Source organism: Quercus robur, chromosome 4, assembly GCF_932294415.1.
Source record: "Quercus robur chromosome 4, dhQueRobu3.1, whole genome shotgun sequence".
In the NCBI taxonomy this organism is placed as follows: Eukaryota; Viridiplantae; Streptophyta; class Magnoliopsida; order Fagales; family Fagaceae; genus Quercus; species Quercus robur.
In genome coordinates, this window is record NC_065537.1 from 22,523,538 (window position 1) to 22,539,009 (window position 15,472).

Sequence of the window (15,472 nt, forward strand, 5' to 3'; positions counted from 1 at the left end):
GTGCTAAAATGTAACTATTGTATTAAAAAAAAAAAAAAATTAAAAAAAAAAAAACAATTGTGCTATAGTGCTATTCTAAATGTAGAATCACATTGTAGCTCAGATTGTATAATTTTTAATATATTTTATTCCCTCCATATAAATTTATTCTTTTCTCTCTCTTTCTCTCTTCGTCTTCCATCTCTTCTCTCAACTCCTCAAACCAGAAACACCCTTTTCTCAAACCCAAAACCCCGTGTGGTGGTGGTAGCGGCAAAGGTAGGCGTGGCATAAAAGTTCTGTTGATGTGGTGGTGGTGGTGGTGGCAGCGTGGGTTATGTGGTAGCGTGGGTTTCGGTCGGTGGTGTTGGGGGATGGTGGATTTTAGTCATGGGTGGGTTTCAGTCATAGGTCGGTTTTAGTTGTGGGTTGGTGGATTTCAGTATTGGGTTTGCTGATCAACATGGTGGAATGGAGAGGTAGAGATCAACGTGGTGGGTTTCAATATTGGTGAGATAGACGGTGGTGGGTTTCTAGATCGGTGAGATCGATAGTGGTGGGTTTCTGGGTTTCAATATTGTGTTCTCTCTCTCTCTCTCTCTCTTGGTGATTATGTGGTGGTTGTTTCTTGTGGATGTGGTTGTTGTTGGTGATTTTTGGAGGCTTCTTTGTGTGTGTGTGTGTGTGTGTTTTTTTTTTCTCTGTGGTAGCTTCTTCTTATGGTTGTGGTTATAGTTGGTGGTGGGTTTGGTGGTCGGAGTTATGGGTTTGCTCAGATTGGTGATGGGTTTGGTGGAGATTGACGTGGGTGGTGATGGTGTGGTGATGGCGACTGTGGTGGGTGGTTGAGAGAGAGAAATAGAGATTAGAGAGAGAAGTGAGAAATATTTTTATATTATTTTTATTTTTATTTTATGTTATTTTAATGTGTAGTATGGTAAAATAAAAGTTTGGATGTTGGGTGAATTGTAAAATGATACTGTATAATTGATAAAGTAATTTTTTGGGATAGTAAAATAGGATAGGATGGGAGAAAACATTTTGGATGCTCTAAGGGGTTTAACATATAATGTTTGAACACACAACAAAAAAAAAAATGTTTATTACAACAAAAAAATCGTTGCAATAACATCGAAGTCATTGCAATAGTTTATGTGAAGTATTGCAATAAAATTTGAGGTAATAAGTTTGTGCTATAAAAAAATTTTGTTACAATAAACCTTAAATATTTTAATGAAAATTTTGATGTAATAATATATTTGCTATTGTAATAAACAATTTATTAATTCGAATATCTTGTAGCAATAGGCTATTATTTCATGAATTTTATTACAATAGATTTTAAAGAATTCACAAAAATCATTTGGGTTCAAATTATTGCAGTGGTATTTTATTGTAATAGTTAAATTTTTCATACTTTTTTCTTACAATAGATTGTAAAATAATTGGAATTAGATCATTGTAATAATATATTCATCGCAGCTTCATATTTGTCATTGTAATAGATTGTAAAATAATTTATATTTTTGTTATTGCAATGTTAAATTTGTTGCAATAAGCCATCTCTTTGAAATTTCGATCTATTATAATATATCGCAAAATATATAATTGGTATCAAGTTATTACAATGGTTTCTTCAATTTATTTTATTAAAAAAATTGATTTCTTCAGTTTAAGTTATTAAAAAAAAAATGATTTCTTCAATTTAAGTTATTGCAAAAAAAATTTCTAAATTCAATTTAGTATTAAAATCTCTATTGCAACTGAAAATTATAAATTATTACAACTAACTATTATTAATGTAATAATTTACTATTTTTAAGTTATTATTGCAACGAATTTTAATTTTTAGATATGATATTATGTCTAATACCACTATACTAATTTTGTTGTATTAACACTTGATGTAATAGACTTATTTTGGTGTAGTAACAATAGCTTCTCACTCAAAATATTCATCAATTATGGATGGTTTCTCCATAAATTACTTACATTTTGAATTCTAATTATTAAATTTTATAAACTAATTATAGTTATATAGCCTGGTTAAAAAGAAAAAACAAATGGTATAAATATGAAATGTAGCTGCTATATTATATAATATTCATTTTTTTTTTTTTTATAGAGAATATAACATTCATTTTAAACTACACTATAATTTGACAGCCACACTCCATCCAAATAATAAAATAAAAACAGAAGTTAACAGCCACACAATTTTGAAACTCAACAAAATTAAGATAGTGTGGTACAACTGTACAGCACACACTATCACAAAAGAAGAAAACTAACAGCAGCAGCCAGTAGTTTGTATTTTTGTTTTTTTGGATAGAAGCAACTAGTAGTTTGTTGTGTATAGCAGTAAACACCAAAAAGAGCAAGAGGGAGAGAGCGAGAGATATGTACCAGTGATGATGGTTACCGGCTTGGATTGGAGCCGGTCAGTGACTGGCTACGCAAGGGGCAGGTGTAGTACAGCAAACATATAGAAACTAGACCAATTTATTTTGGTTTTTTTTTTTTTTTTGTTCTCTGGTGATTTGAGATATATTAAAGGGAAATCTAGGTTTTGTTAGTATTTGGACTGCCAGAGTGAATGGGCCATTGGATGGATAATATTTATTTGTACCAATTTAATATTTTTCTTGTATTAATTTAGTTCTTTCTGTTTTCTGGACTGCTTAAAAATTTGAGCAGCCAAATTAATTTTATGATCTAAATTTTACATTTTATGATCTAAATTTTACATTTTAAGAGGCAAAATTTGAAATTTCGAAGGGGGCTGATTTGCATATCTTGATCTAAGTTTATAGGTATTTTCAGCTAGGCCCCCCTAGCTCAGCCTCTGACCATAATGTTGTCGTAATGTTTGTCGCGAACCAAACGTCCCTAAAAGTAAGTATGACCGAGTCCAAAACCAAAAGCAAGCCCAGTCTCCCCCATTAGCAACTTGAGTCAACTTGCTATACTCAAATCTCCCCAGGCAACTTCCCACGGCCCCACCCCCACCCGCTTATTACTCCAGCCAAATTAATTTTATAATCTAAATTTTACATTTTAAGAGGTAAAATTTGAAATTTCGAAGGGGGCTGATTTGCATATCTTGATCTAAGTTTATAGGTATTTTCAGCTAGGCCCCCCTAGCTCAGCCTCTGACCATAATGTTGTCGTAATGTTTGTCGCGAACCAAACGTCCCTAAAAGTAAGTATGACCGAGTCCAAAAGCAAAAGCAAGCACGGTCTCCCCCATTAGCAACTTGAGTCAACTTGCTATACTCAAGTCTCCCCAGGCAAATTCCCATGGCCCCACCCCCACCCGCTTATTACTCCAGCCAAATTAATTTTATGATCTAAATTTTACATTTTAAGAGGCAAAATTTGAAATTTCGAAGGGGGCTGATTTGCATATCTTGATCTAAGTTTATAGGTATTTTCAGCTAGGCCCCCCTAGCTCAGCCTCTGACCATAATGTTGTCGTAATGTTTGTCGCGAACCAAACGTCCCTAAAAGTAAGTATGACTGAGTCCAAAACTAAAAGCAAGCACGGTCTCCCCCATTAGCAACTTGAGTAAACTTGCTATACTCAAGTCTCCCCAGGCAACTTCCCACGGCCCCACCCCCACCCGCTTATTACTCCAACCAAATTAATTTTATGATCTAAATTTTACATTTTAAGAGGCAAAATTTGAAATTTCGAAGGGGGCTGATTTGCATATCTTGATCTAAGTTTATAGGTATTTTCAGCTAGGCCCCCCTAGCTCAGCCTCTGACCATAATGTTGTCGTAATGTTTGTCGCGAACCAAACGTCCCTAAAAGTAAGTATGACCGAGTCCAAAACCAAAAGCAAGCACGGTCTCCCCCATTAGCAACTTGAGTCAACTTGCTATACTCAAGTCTCCCCAGGCAACTTCCCACGCCCCCCCCCCCCACCCCCCACCCGCTTATTACTCCAGCATTTTTAACTCTGTACAGAGTACAGAAAGCTATTTTGGTTGATAGCATCATCGAGCGATACAATAACTCAGTAACCTCTTGCTCCCATGAAGAACCACTCAATGTTGACACCTTTCTTCTTCGTCTTCTTCCTCTTTTTCATCTTTCACAATATCACAGTTGCTACTTCTACACCCCCTTACATAGCTGTTGATGATATTACCCTCGACTGTGGCTCTTTCGGCAACTCAAAGGCTACCGATAAGCGTGACCGGATCGGGGACAAAGGTTCCAAGTACGGTCCCATGGAACAAAACAACGAATCTAATTCATCTGAAGCCCAACGCCAAGCATCATCCATTGAGTCTATCCCCTACCGTACAGCTCGGTTGTCTTATTCCCAATTCACATATGTGTTTCCGGTCACACCTGGCCCGAAATTCGTTCGTTTGTACTTTTACTCAGCTGCATACTCAGGTTTTACCAAGTCTAGAGACTTTTTTACTATCAAAGCGGGTTCGTTCACCTTACTTAGAAACTTCAGCGCTTCCATTTATACTGATTCTTCAGACGAAAAGTATTTTGTTAAAGAGTTCTACATCAATGTTGAAAAAAATAAAAAATTGAACTTAACCTTCATTCCTTTTACAAGTGGTTCTATTAGTTACTATGCTTTCATTAATGGTATTGAGGTTGTCTCCATGCCTATGGACTACATGTACTATACCTCAAGTAGTTCTATTATAGAAGGTAAAGTTCCTGTTTATGTTGGCCAGGCTCTTCAGTTCTACATAAACTACAGCATGGCACTCGAGATGTTTTATCGATTAAACATTGGCGGGAGCTCCATATCCCCAATGGAAGACACTGGAATGTTTAGACAATGGTCCGAGGGCAGAACTGATTATTTGTGGAGCGACGGTGTAAACCCTCGTGATCCATCTTTGAAACTCAAATACTCAAAAATACCAAAATATATTGCACCAGATACTGTCTATCAGTCTGCAGCTTCAATGGGTCCAAACAGGACTAGGAACTCAATGTCTAATTTGACATGGGGATTTCCTGTTGAGACGGGATTCAATTATCTGGTGAGGCTCCATTTCTGTGAAATAGATCCTCATATACAAATCTCTGGTATAAGGGAATTCACCATCTACATAGACTATCAGCTAGCAGAAGAAACGGCAGACGTAATATTGTGGGCTGACGATAACGATACGCCATACTACAAGGACTACGTAGTAATGATCCAAAACAAGGGCGAGGACAGTCATACTCTGGCCATTGATCTACAACCTAGAACAGATGCAGCTTTATGCGATGCCATTTTAAACGGTGTGGAAGTGTTCAAATTGAGCGACCCATCTGGCAATCTTGCTAGACTAAATATGGTCCCTCCACCGATGGATCAACAACCTGCTCTGGCAGCCAACAAGTCTAAGACAAAGAAAACAGTGTTCATTGCTATTGGAAGTGGTGTTGGCATTTTAGTCGTGGCCACTCTATTGTGTTTCTTGGTTCTCTGTAAATTGAAGAAGACTGAGCGTTATGGTTCTCACCATCCACTAGCAAAGTGGTGGTGTTGGTTTTGGCCAGATCCTTACAAAAGAGAGTTCTCAAGGAGAACAGCTTCATCACTGCCTGGAGAACTATGCCGCTACTTCAGACTAGATGAAATCAAAACAGCAACCAACAACTTCAATGAAGATCTAATTGTCGGTGTAGGTGGCTTTGGCAATGTTTACAAGGGTCTGATTGAGCAAGGTAATGAATAATACCATGATTATCTTTTAATTTTTAGTTTTTTCCTGAATTAGTCCTAATTGCAATCTAACTGCATATAATTAAGATTAGTGATACCATATTTTGTAGAGTTGTTTAATAATTTGATCAAATCCAACTTGTGTCAAGTTCCTATACGTATTGGACATGGCCATATATAAAGGAAAAATATTCTCTTACACTGATTTTACATCCATTATTTTACACAATGGGTCTGTTTGGATTGAACTTATTTTTGCTGAAACTGAAAACTAAAAACATTGTAGCAAAATAATTTTTAAATATGTGAATAGTATCGTTGGACCCATTTTTAATACTTTTAAATACATAAATAGCGCATGCATAGTGCGTGAACAGTGCATACACTGTTCATGAACAGTAAATTTTGTCTCTAAAGTCAACATAAGCGACTTAAAAAAGAAAAAAAGAAAAGAAAAAAAAAAGAGAAAAATGCGAAATGGAAACGCAGAAAACACGGAATCCAAACCGCACCAATATCTACAATCAATGTTTTGATATACACATTTTAAAAGATAAAAGAAAATGTCCTCTTTTAAAACATGGAAGTGAGTATTATTGCCCATTTATATAAACTGTTTAATGTGACCATGGTGTCCTATTTTAGGACGTCTTCACATCTTATAGTTTCCAATGAGCATAGAAACTAGACATAAGTCATACTCTTTGTTTATGCACAATAATACAAGAGTGGTGCTAGAGATGGTACAAATTTCATTATATAAAACTTACACATTAATGTGTTCTCATAGATTGTTAAAAGTTGCAAATTAATGTTATAGGTTGTTAAAATCCACAAATCACATTCATTGCTACATTTATTGGGTTTTAGAAACACAATAATACAATATATTTTGTCCTTTAGGTAATATAGTGGTTGCAATCAAGTGCATGAAACAAGAGTCTCGACAAGGTGCTCGTGAATTTATGACAGAGATCGTGATGCTTTCTAAACTTCGTCATGTGCACCTTGTGTCTCTCATTGGATACTGCAATGATGGGGGTGAGATGATACTTGTTTATGAGTACATGACAAATGGTACCCTCCGCCACCACCTCTATGACACCCCTAATGATCCCCTCACCTGGAAACAAAGGCTCCAGATATGCATAGGAGCAGCACGTGGTTTGCACTACCTACACACATGTACAAAGCACCCTATTATCCACCGTGACGTGAAGACAACAAATATTCTATTGGATGAGAAATGGGTATCCAAGGTTTCAGATTTTGGGTTGTCCAAAATGGGTTTGGATAACACTGCCGTTAGTACCCTAGTAAAGGGGACATGGGGGTATTTGGATCCAGATTATGCAAGGCGCCAACAATTAACTGAGAAATCAGATGTGTACTCATTTGGTGTAGTGATGTTTGAAGTGTTGTGTGCTCAGAAAGCATTGAACCAAAGACTCCAAGATGAGGAACGAAATTTGGCAAGCTGGGCTCGAAAATGTATTGAGAAAGGGACCATCAATGAAATCATTGATCCATATCTAATGAACAAGATAGCGCTAGATTGTTTCAAGGTATACGTGGAACTTGCAGAGAGTTGTATAAGTGATCATGGAATCGAACGACCCACAATGAATGATGTGATGGAAAAGTTGGAGTTTGCATTAGAGCTCCAAGAGTATGCAGAAGCAACCAAGGATACTGATTCAGAAGTGGTATCATTTTGTGGTGCCACTGCCAATGAAGCTCCTTGGTACAGCAATGTTTACCATGGACAGGTGTTGGAGTCGACTAGTGGAACTGAGTTAAGTACAATTAACACTGGATTAAGTTACCCTGGTCTTGATTCTATTACTATTTGTTAGGATTAGTGCCCTTAAATCCTATTATATGATGCTATGTATGATATTAAGTATGACATTATGTATGACTTAATATTGTAATTGATAAAGTTGTTTTATTATTATCTAAAATAATAGTAACATGAATATTTGGACATTATAATGTAGTCCATGAGATGCATAGTACGTGATTTATGTGAAAAGTCACAAAAGATATAAATCACAAATTCTTTGTAAACTCAGAATTATAATTCGTAGTCGGTGATGAAATTGGGCATTTCATCTACGAAGACTATAACATATCAACTAAGATAATTTGTCTTGATCATGGAAGTGGAGACTTCTAGTTGATATGTTGATATGTTTTTAAGAGTTAAGACATATTGAACTGGACCACTGTGAGATTTATTATTCTCCTAATAACTGTCAATTGAATAATAAACCTCACGACTTCTATTTACATAAACTCTTAATCTTAAGAGAATAATGGACCTGATCATGAAGAGTAGGTTGCTTTGATATATCAGAAGTGAGATCTAAAGTAACGGTCAAAACCTGAGTATGTTGGGCAGCCACATTTCATGTTGATGGAACATATATTCTCAAGATGAAATTCATAGTCTCTTAACAGAGATAAAAATATTCTCTTGAGATAAGTTTAATGGGTACGGTTATTCAGAGTCTTAGGCCTAACCATTTTAGTAAGAAATTACTAAAGTATATATTTATGGAATTGGATTTCATAAATATATGATGAATAATTTAAAATGATTAAACCGGGTACTTAAGGATTAAGATGTAGTAATCTACAAAGTGATAGTCTTCATTTATGACTTTGTATTACAACGAATATTTTATGAAGGGTTGCACGGATAATAAAGTCTTGGATATAATTTATTAATAAGGCCTAGAGTGTAATTATATTTATATAATGGTATTAAATATAATTAATGGTAACTTTGGATTTGTCAAGAGTTGACAGAAAAGCCCAAGACCCATTGAAGCTAGTGTCTTATTTGTTCCATTTTGGTCCCACTCCAAGCCACATACTAAAGCCCAATTGGAAAGACCCAAAAGGCCAGCCCAATTAGATAATCAGTTGTAAGGGGAGAAATATACAGATTTTTTGTAATCACATGAAATGGTGTATGTGAGTGTTGGACACTCTTTCATTCTCCTTTGAACAAACTCATAGAAATTGATTGAGAGACCACACTTCTTGGGCGTTAGTGGAATTGGAGTGAAGATTAAAAGTTTTCTCAAGAACTTTCAATCTTTGATTTGAAATTCACCACACCAAGGTACACTCTCTTGTTTTTATATTCTGAAACTTACATAGCACATGTTATCAATAATGAATACTCATTAATTTTCCACTGCGTACATGCATATTTCCATCACTATTAGTATCACAAGTCAAGATGACTCCCCAGCTACTAAAAACGGTAGTTCTTAAGCTTTATAATTATAGTTTTGTCTTTCTAAAAGTCGGAAGTAGTTATGTTACGGAGATGATGTAAGGTTGAATTTAATCAACCATCTTGTTGGCTTTATTCCATGCCAAATTTGCTTGTATTTCAGTAATTAGTAACCTTGTGTTTAGGTGGGATTGTTGTAAGGGCTGTGAGTGAGATAGAGTGTTGAAATGCTCAAGAGTGTGCAAAAAAACAGAGACTCGCGACTAGATCTTGCGGGTGATTCGCGGCTACAAGCCGCCAGAAGATGCACACGTGCTAGACATGCCAGAAGTTGAAGCATCATGCTAGCTGAAGCACAACAGGACAACTGGCCGTTCTGTTATCTCGTGGTTGGATCTCGCGACACAGTCAAGCCGCGAGCCAGCCCTGTTTTGAAGAACCTGACTCTTCACATTCCATTCTCACCCCAATATAAATACCCCTTATACCCACGAAAGAAAGAGAGTTTCCAGAGAGAATTATGAGAGAGAAACCCTAGAGTAAAACAAGATTGATTCATCCATAATCTTCACATAAGAGACTCTTCAAATTCCTCAACTCTCTTCCTCTCCATTGTTAAACCCTTGAGAGGTCTTTTATCAAAACTTTTTCTCACCATATCCATTATTGTGAAAGGGTTGTTTAGTGTTCTGGGAAGCAGTTAGGAAGGAACCAATCTACATTAGTTGATGCTATGGTCAAGTAGCGGAATCCGGAAAGTTAGAAAAGAAATAGGTTCGGTGCAACCTCGTTGGAGCAAGAAGCTTGGAAGGCTTAGGTACACTGGGTAGATTAGGCTTGGAAGGTCTATTGTTGTTCATGCATCCCAACTACATTTTCTAGTGGATTACTTACCGCTTGGAGGGCGGCGGAGAGGTTTTACACTGAGGGCTTCGGTTTCCTCTTCGATAACACATCGTGTGTTGTCTTTGTGTTTGCATCTTCCTTCCCTTAATCTTTGCCTTTTATTTTCTGCTGTGGATGTGATTTTAATTGGCTTAGATTGTTTACCAATTCTGTTTATAGCTTGTGTTCATTTTCCATACACTAGTTGTTTGTCATAAAGCTTGAATTGGTTATTTTGTAATTGGGGGTTTAAACGTTCAAGGGTGTTTTATACACTATTTGAACTTTCAATTGGTATCAGAGCAGGTACACTTTTAGTGATTTCATTACCATAGTGTGATCCTTGACCCCTTATTGAGATGGATCGGTCTCAATCCCTAAATGCACCTCCATATTTTGATGGTAGTAATTATGCTTTTTGGAAGGTTCGCATGAGAGCATTTCTATGTTCCATTGATGAATCAGTTTGGGATGCTGTTGATATAGGTTGGACCAAGCCTGAGGAAGCCAAATCCACATGGGATAAGGCAGCACTCGCCACATCTAATGCTAACAGTAAAGCACTTAATCCAATTTTCTATGGTGTGTCTCCAGATGAGTTTCATAGGATTTCTCACATTACCGTTACCAAAGAAGCATGGGAGATATTGGAGACCACCTACGAAGGCACGAAGAAAGAAAAAGACACCAAGCTGCAGATGCTGACCACTCGGTTTAAGGAGCTAAAAATGAGTGAGGATGAGTCCTTTGACTCTTTCTATAGCAAGCTGAATGAGGTGGTTGTCAGCAAGTTCAATTTGGGAGAGAAAACGGAGGATTCTAAAATTGTAAGGAAGATCCTTCGATCATTGCCGGAAAGCTTTCGTGCCAAAGTGACAGCAATTGAAGAGAGTAAAGACCTTGATGACATCAAAGTCCAAGAGTTGGTTGGTTCTCTTCAGACTTATGAAATATCGCTGTCTAATCAACGGAAGAGCAAATCTCTTGCTCTTAAGACCATTAATGAAAAGTTGGAAGTCCATGACTCATCGGATGAAAATGTGGTTGACAAAGATGTTGCATATCTTGTGAAAAATTTCCGAAAATTCTTGAAATTCAAGAATAATGGCAAATTTGGTGATAAAGGGAAATTCCAAAGTTCAGGAAGGGAGAAAAGGGAATTCAAAAAGAAATATGGAAAAGAGTCCAATCTACACAAGGTGTCACTTGTTTTGAATGCAATGAGCATGGACACTTTAAGAAAGAATGTCCGAATTATTTGAAATCGAAAGGCAAGGTGTATGCCACGACACTGAGTGACTCGGATTCATCCAACTCGGATTCCAAGGAAAGCTGTGACGGAGAAGGAAATTATTCTGCTTTTATGACTATTGCCCATGTTGAGTCTTCAGACGAGTTGGATTTGCTTGTATGAGAACTTGTAGAACATAGTGATGAAGAATCATTGGGAGTTGTTGAAGAATCAAATGCTGAAGAAGATGAAAGCATAGCCAATCTTCAAGAAAATTATAACTCACTCTTGGAGAAGTCAGGTGAGTACACAAGGGTGGCCAAGGCAGCTGTGAGAAAGATGAAGAAGGCAGAGGAGGACTATAAAAGTCTCCTAATTCGCTATAAGGAGGCCAAATGTGAGATAGAAATACTGAATGGTGAGCTGTCAGAAGCCTACACAAAAGTGAGATTTCTTGAGTAAGAGGTTGTGCAAGCAAATGCTAAGATAGAGAGGGTCACCACCAAGAAGCTCGATGATGTTATTTCATCTCAAAAGCATTTTTCAGAAAAAATCTAGGTTGGGATATACCGGAGGTAGTAGCTCATCTGGCAATATCATTAAAGAAGTGAAGTTTATAAAAGTCAAAGAGTTAGTTGAAGTTGGCCCTACTGCTGAGAAGCCCAAGATAGAGGAGAAGAGGAATGTGGAGAACCAATAGATGGTGAACAACCCCCGTAATCAATCTGTGGGCAGGTCTGGATCTCGAGCCAAGTCTCGTCCATGATCACAAAAAGGTCCTAGATCAAACTATGTGTGTCATCATTGTGGACTTCAAGGGCATACTTGGCTAAATTGTCAAAAACTGAGAACAATGAATAATGCAACTGCTCCAAGGTCACGAGGACCTAGAAATGACAAGAGAAATTGGGTTGGTGAACCATCAAGAGATCAAAGTGGTGATCCCGGAATGATGGATGTGATGAAGATGATTGGTGCTTTCACCAACTGCTTGGAAAGCTTCACACGAAGGATTGAAAGCCCAAACTCTTGTACCCAATCCTATAAGGAAATCACCCCAAATGCAAGTGACGTGTGGGTGAAAAAGGGTACTCATGCATAAACATTACAACATGTCCATGCATCAATACTTCCTATGCTTTGTGACTTTGTTTGGTTGTTTGCTTTTTTTATTGTGTGGGTTGAAATTTGGTTGTTTGTTTTTGCATTCTATCATTTTTTTTTGGTTGTTTTTTATCAATCTTTTCCTTCTTATGTGTCAAAAATCCAAAAACCACAAAAAAGTAGAAAATCAAAAAGTTTGATCGACATTGTTGAGTTTTGTCTCAAAACATATTTTGCCTTGTACCTTTATGCTAATGGCTTTGTGCATTTATGAGCATAGCTTGTTCCTTTGCACTCTTATCATTGTGGAAGAAATCTTGAAATCTATGTGACTGTTGTAAATAGATCTTCAAACTTGTCATGAATGATTAGTGAATGGTTATATTGATCTTGAGACATGCATAGACTTGTGCCTATATATCTTCTCACTCTTTATTTTTGTTTTTTGCTAAAAATAGCTCACCAAATGTAAATCTCCAAATGAAAAGAGATATTGAGTTGCAAACGTCTGTCGCACATACTAGTATTCAACTAGGAAAAAGGGAAAGCGACCAAAAAAATAAAGTAAATGATTATTCAAAAAGCCAAAGGCTATCTTATCAAGGTGAAATATCAAATATCACTCTCACAATGAGAGATGATTGTCTCAAAAGGATAAAAAAGATCAAATGTTATGATTGAAAGTGGAGTCAAATATAAAGCTCCAAATTATGTAATCAAGTCTTGTGGGAGGTCATATATACATACTTCTATAATTGAGATGGGTCACATGATCTAGTGCTAATTGTGTATACCTTGGTTGAATTGATCATTGAAGCTACACATTAGACTAAGGACTATCTCATTGTTGATACCCACACACAACACACAAGTTTATGTTCAATGAATGCCATATTCATTTGTGTGATTGTACTTGATAAAATGTGTTTTCACATGCTCAATCTTTGTTGAGTCAAACACAAAAAGATTTTTGAGTGTTTTAATTGTTTTTGGAAAGTATTTTGTTCTTCAAAAACTGAAAATTTCAAAAATAGTGTTGCCCTGTTTTGGCGACTCAGTCGCGGGTAAGTTAAGTCGCATGCCACAGTTGCGAGCTCGCGGGCCAGTTTTGGCGACTTGTTCACGAGTGGAAGGTTCAGTCATGAGGGGTACACAGAGATTTTCGCAGCTCAGCTCGCGACTCCCTCGCGAGTGAGACTTCTAGTCGCGAAAAACACTTAGAAAATTTTTCAAATCTTTTGGCTTGAAGTGTTTTGGCGGGTGCTTTTGGCAACTTACTGGCGACTTACCTCAGTCGTGAAAAACGCGTGTTTTGCACAGTGAGGGCAGTTTTTAAAATCTTTTTCAATTTTTCCTCGAACTTTATGTGACTGTTCATTTTCTCTTTCGTCTGAAACTTACCTAAACACTCCGTGTCACCCCATTCAAACTCCATTGTTACTTCATTTCTTCTCAAAATCGTCAAGAAAAGGTATGGGTCTTCTCTTCCTCACTTCATATTTTATGTTTTGAGTATTATCTTCTTGCTTTTTGAGTTGTTACTGTATTTTGAGACATACTATGTTTGAACATTTTACTCTTAGATTGCTGGGTATGGTTGGTGTGTTTGATGTTGATTTCGTCTGCTTTCATATTATTGGTCACATTATGCTAATCTTTGTTCTGTGTTTTAGCTTTTGTTGGATTTCATACTCTTTTGGTTTATAGGTTTGGTATTTTTTTGTGTTTTACTCCGTTTGTGAGTGTGAGTGTTTAAGTATGTCTGAGGCATTGGATTGCTTATCTTATATTACTGTGTTTTTATGTTGACATTACATGTGTGTGTGCTTCTGTCTTGAGGGTATTACATTAAAACATTCCATTTTCAGTATGTTATGTCTCACTGCCATTTGCTCTATTTTGGATGTATGAGGTTTTCACTATTCTTACATATTGATGTTTTATGCCTATTCCTATCTTCTGTGGTCTAATTTGTGCTATTCTTCCTTATTTCTCTACTGTACTTGATCTGTGCATATAATGCTTATGGTAGATTGTCTTATTGACAGTTATTTATAAATTTGTGTTACTCTGTGTTCTCTTGCACTATCACCATTTTGATGCACCTGCCTCATTCTATACTTCAGTGTTGCTTATGGCTTTATTTGGCACTGACCTGACTTATGTTTGTGATTGTGTGCAATATCTCTGGTTTACATTTTTATCTGAATCTAATCAAGTTGATATCTGTCCTTTGTGGTGCTATTTTTGGTTCTTTGTTGTATGCCTACTCTCTTGCAGATGTCTCGTCGATCCTGTAAGGGCAAAGACATTGTAACTGATGATCCATCAACCCCGGTTGCTAAAAGGACTTGACTTTCATCTCAGTCATCTAAAGACTCCAATTTAGAGAGGTTTAGAACCCCACTTACCTCACACATCTACTCAAACATTTTTGACAGGGCATCTCCTATAGTGGAACGGGTGGTTGAGTTTGACACATTGGGGACCACTTTTATCCCTCGGATCTTTGAGCCAAGAGATTAGGCAAACTTATTTGGGAATTTTGATGACCCAATGGATGAACTGGTTAAGGAATGTTACTCTAATTCAAGTGACCTTGGAGTTGAGTTAATTTGCTGGGTAAGAGGAAAGGAATTTATCATCACCCCAAACTCCATAGCCGAAATTCTCCGTATCACCTACGAATGTGGATCTAACTTCATATGATGATCGAACTCCAGAGACTCAAGACATTCTACAAGTTCTTGGACCTGACCATGAAGTCTCTAGTTGACCACACTAAAGCTGATCATGTTCTCCAATCTCTACCCACTATCCAACACGACTTTCATCAATCTTGGAAGAGCTCAATTCCTTTATGATCTTATTATAGGAGCCCCCATTGATATTTGTGCCCACATCTTTCAAACCATAAGGATGACCGCGGCTCAATCAGCAGCTCGAGGATGTATTCCATTTTGCAGTCTCATCATGAAGTTCATTCTTCGTAAAGGTATTGTTCCTCCCTCAGATGGAAAAATGATGACCCGTCTGCATCCAATTTCCATGTTCACTCTACAAGCCAACAAAAGTCATTCCTCTAAAACAACAAAGAGTGCACACATCTCTCCGGTTACTCCGTCTGCTCCTGAGTCAGAGACACATGTACATACCACACCCACTTCGCGTGTCATCTCTGAAGTTCAACAAACTAGCATTCCGCAAGTACAGTCTGATCCTCAAACTGATAGAGTGGGTAGTTTGCTTGAAAGTATTTAGAAGCTCATTGAGGAAATGGTGACACTTCTCTACTCCACCAACAACCATGTTCAAATGCGACTC

The 15,472-nt window shown here is 37.0% G+C and overlaps 1 protein-coding gene across 1 annotated transcript; it reads left to right on the forward strand.

The window, feature by feature from the left end:
• Positions 1-3,907: 3,907 nt before the first annotated feature.
• Positions 3,908-7,638, forward strand: LOC126720882 (receptor-like protein kinase FERONIA). The gene is made up of 2 exons (XM_050423722.1): positions 3,908-5,680; positions 6,582-7,638. Exons 1-2 carry the CDS (start codon positions 4,021-4,023, stop codon positions 7,532-7,534), a joined length of 2,613 nt encoding a protein of 870 aa, XP_050279679.1. The 5' UTR covers positions 3,908-4,020; the 3' UTR covers positions 7,535-7,638.
• Positions 7,639-15,472: the final 7,834 nt, after the last annotated feature.

Bases quoted from the DNA above. Each gene is read 5' to 3' on its own strand.
- LOC126720882 (XM_050423722.1), top strand. From the start codon at position 4,021: ATGAAGAACCACTCAATGTTGACACCTTTCTTCTTCGTCTTCTTCCTC. The intron at 5,681-6,581 runs GTAATGAATAAT...TTTGTCCTTTAG, and splicing joins CAAGGGTCTGATTGAGCAAG to GTAATATAGTGGTTGCAATC.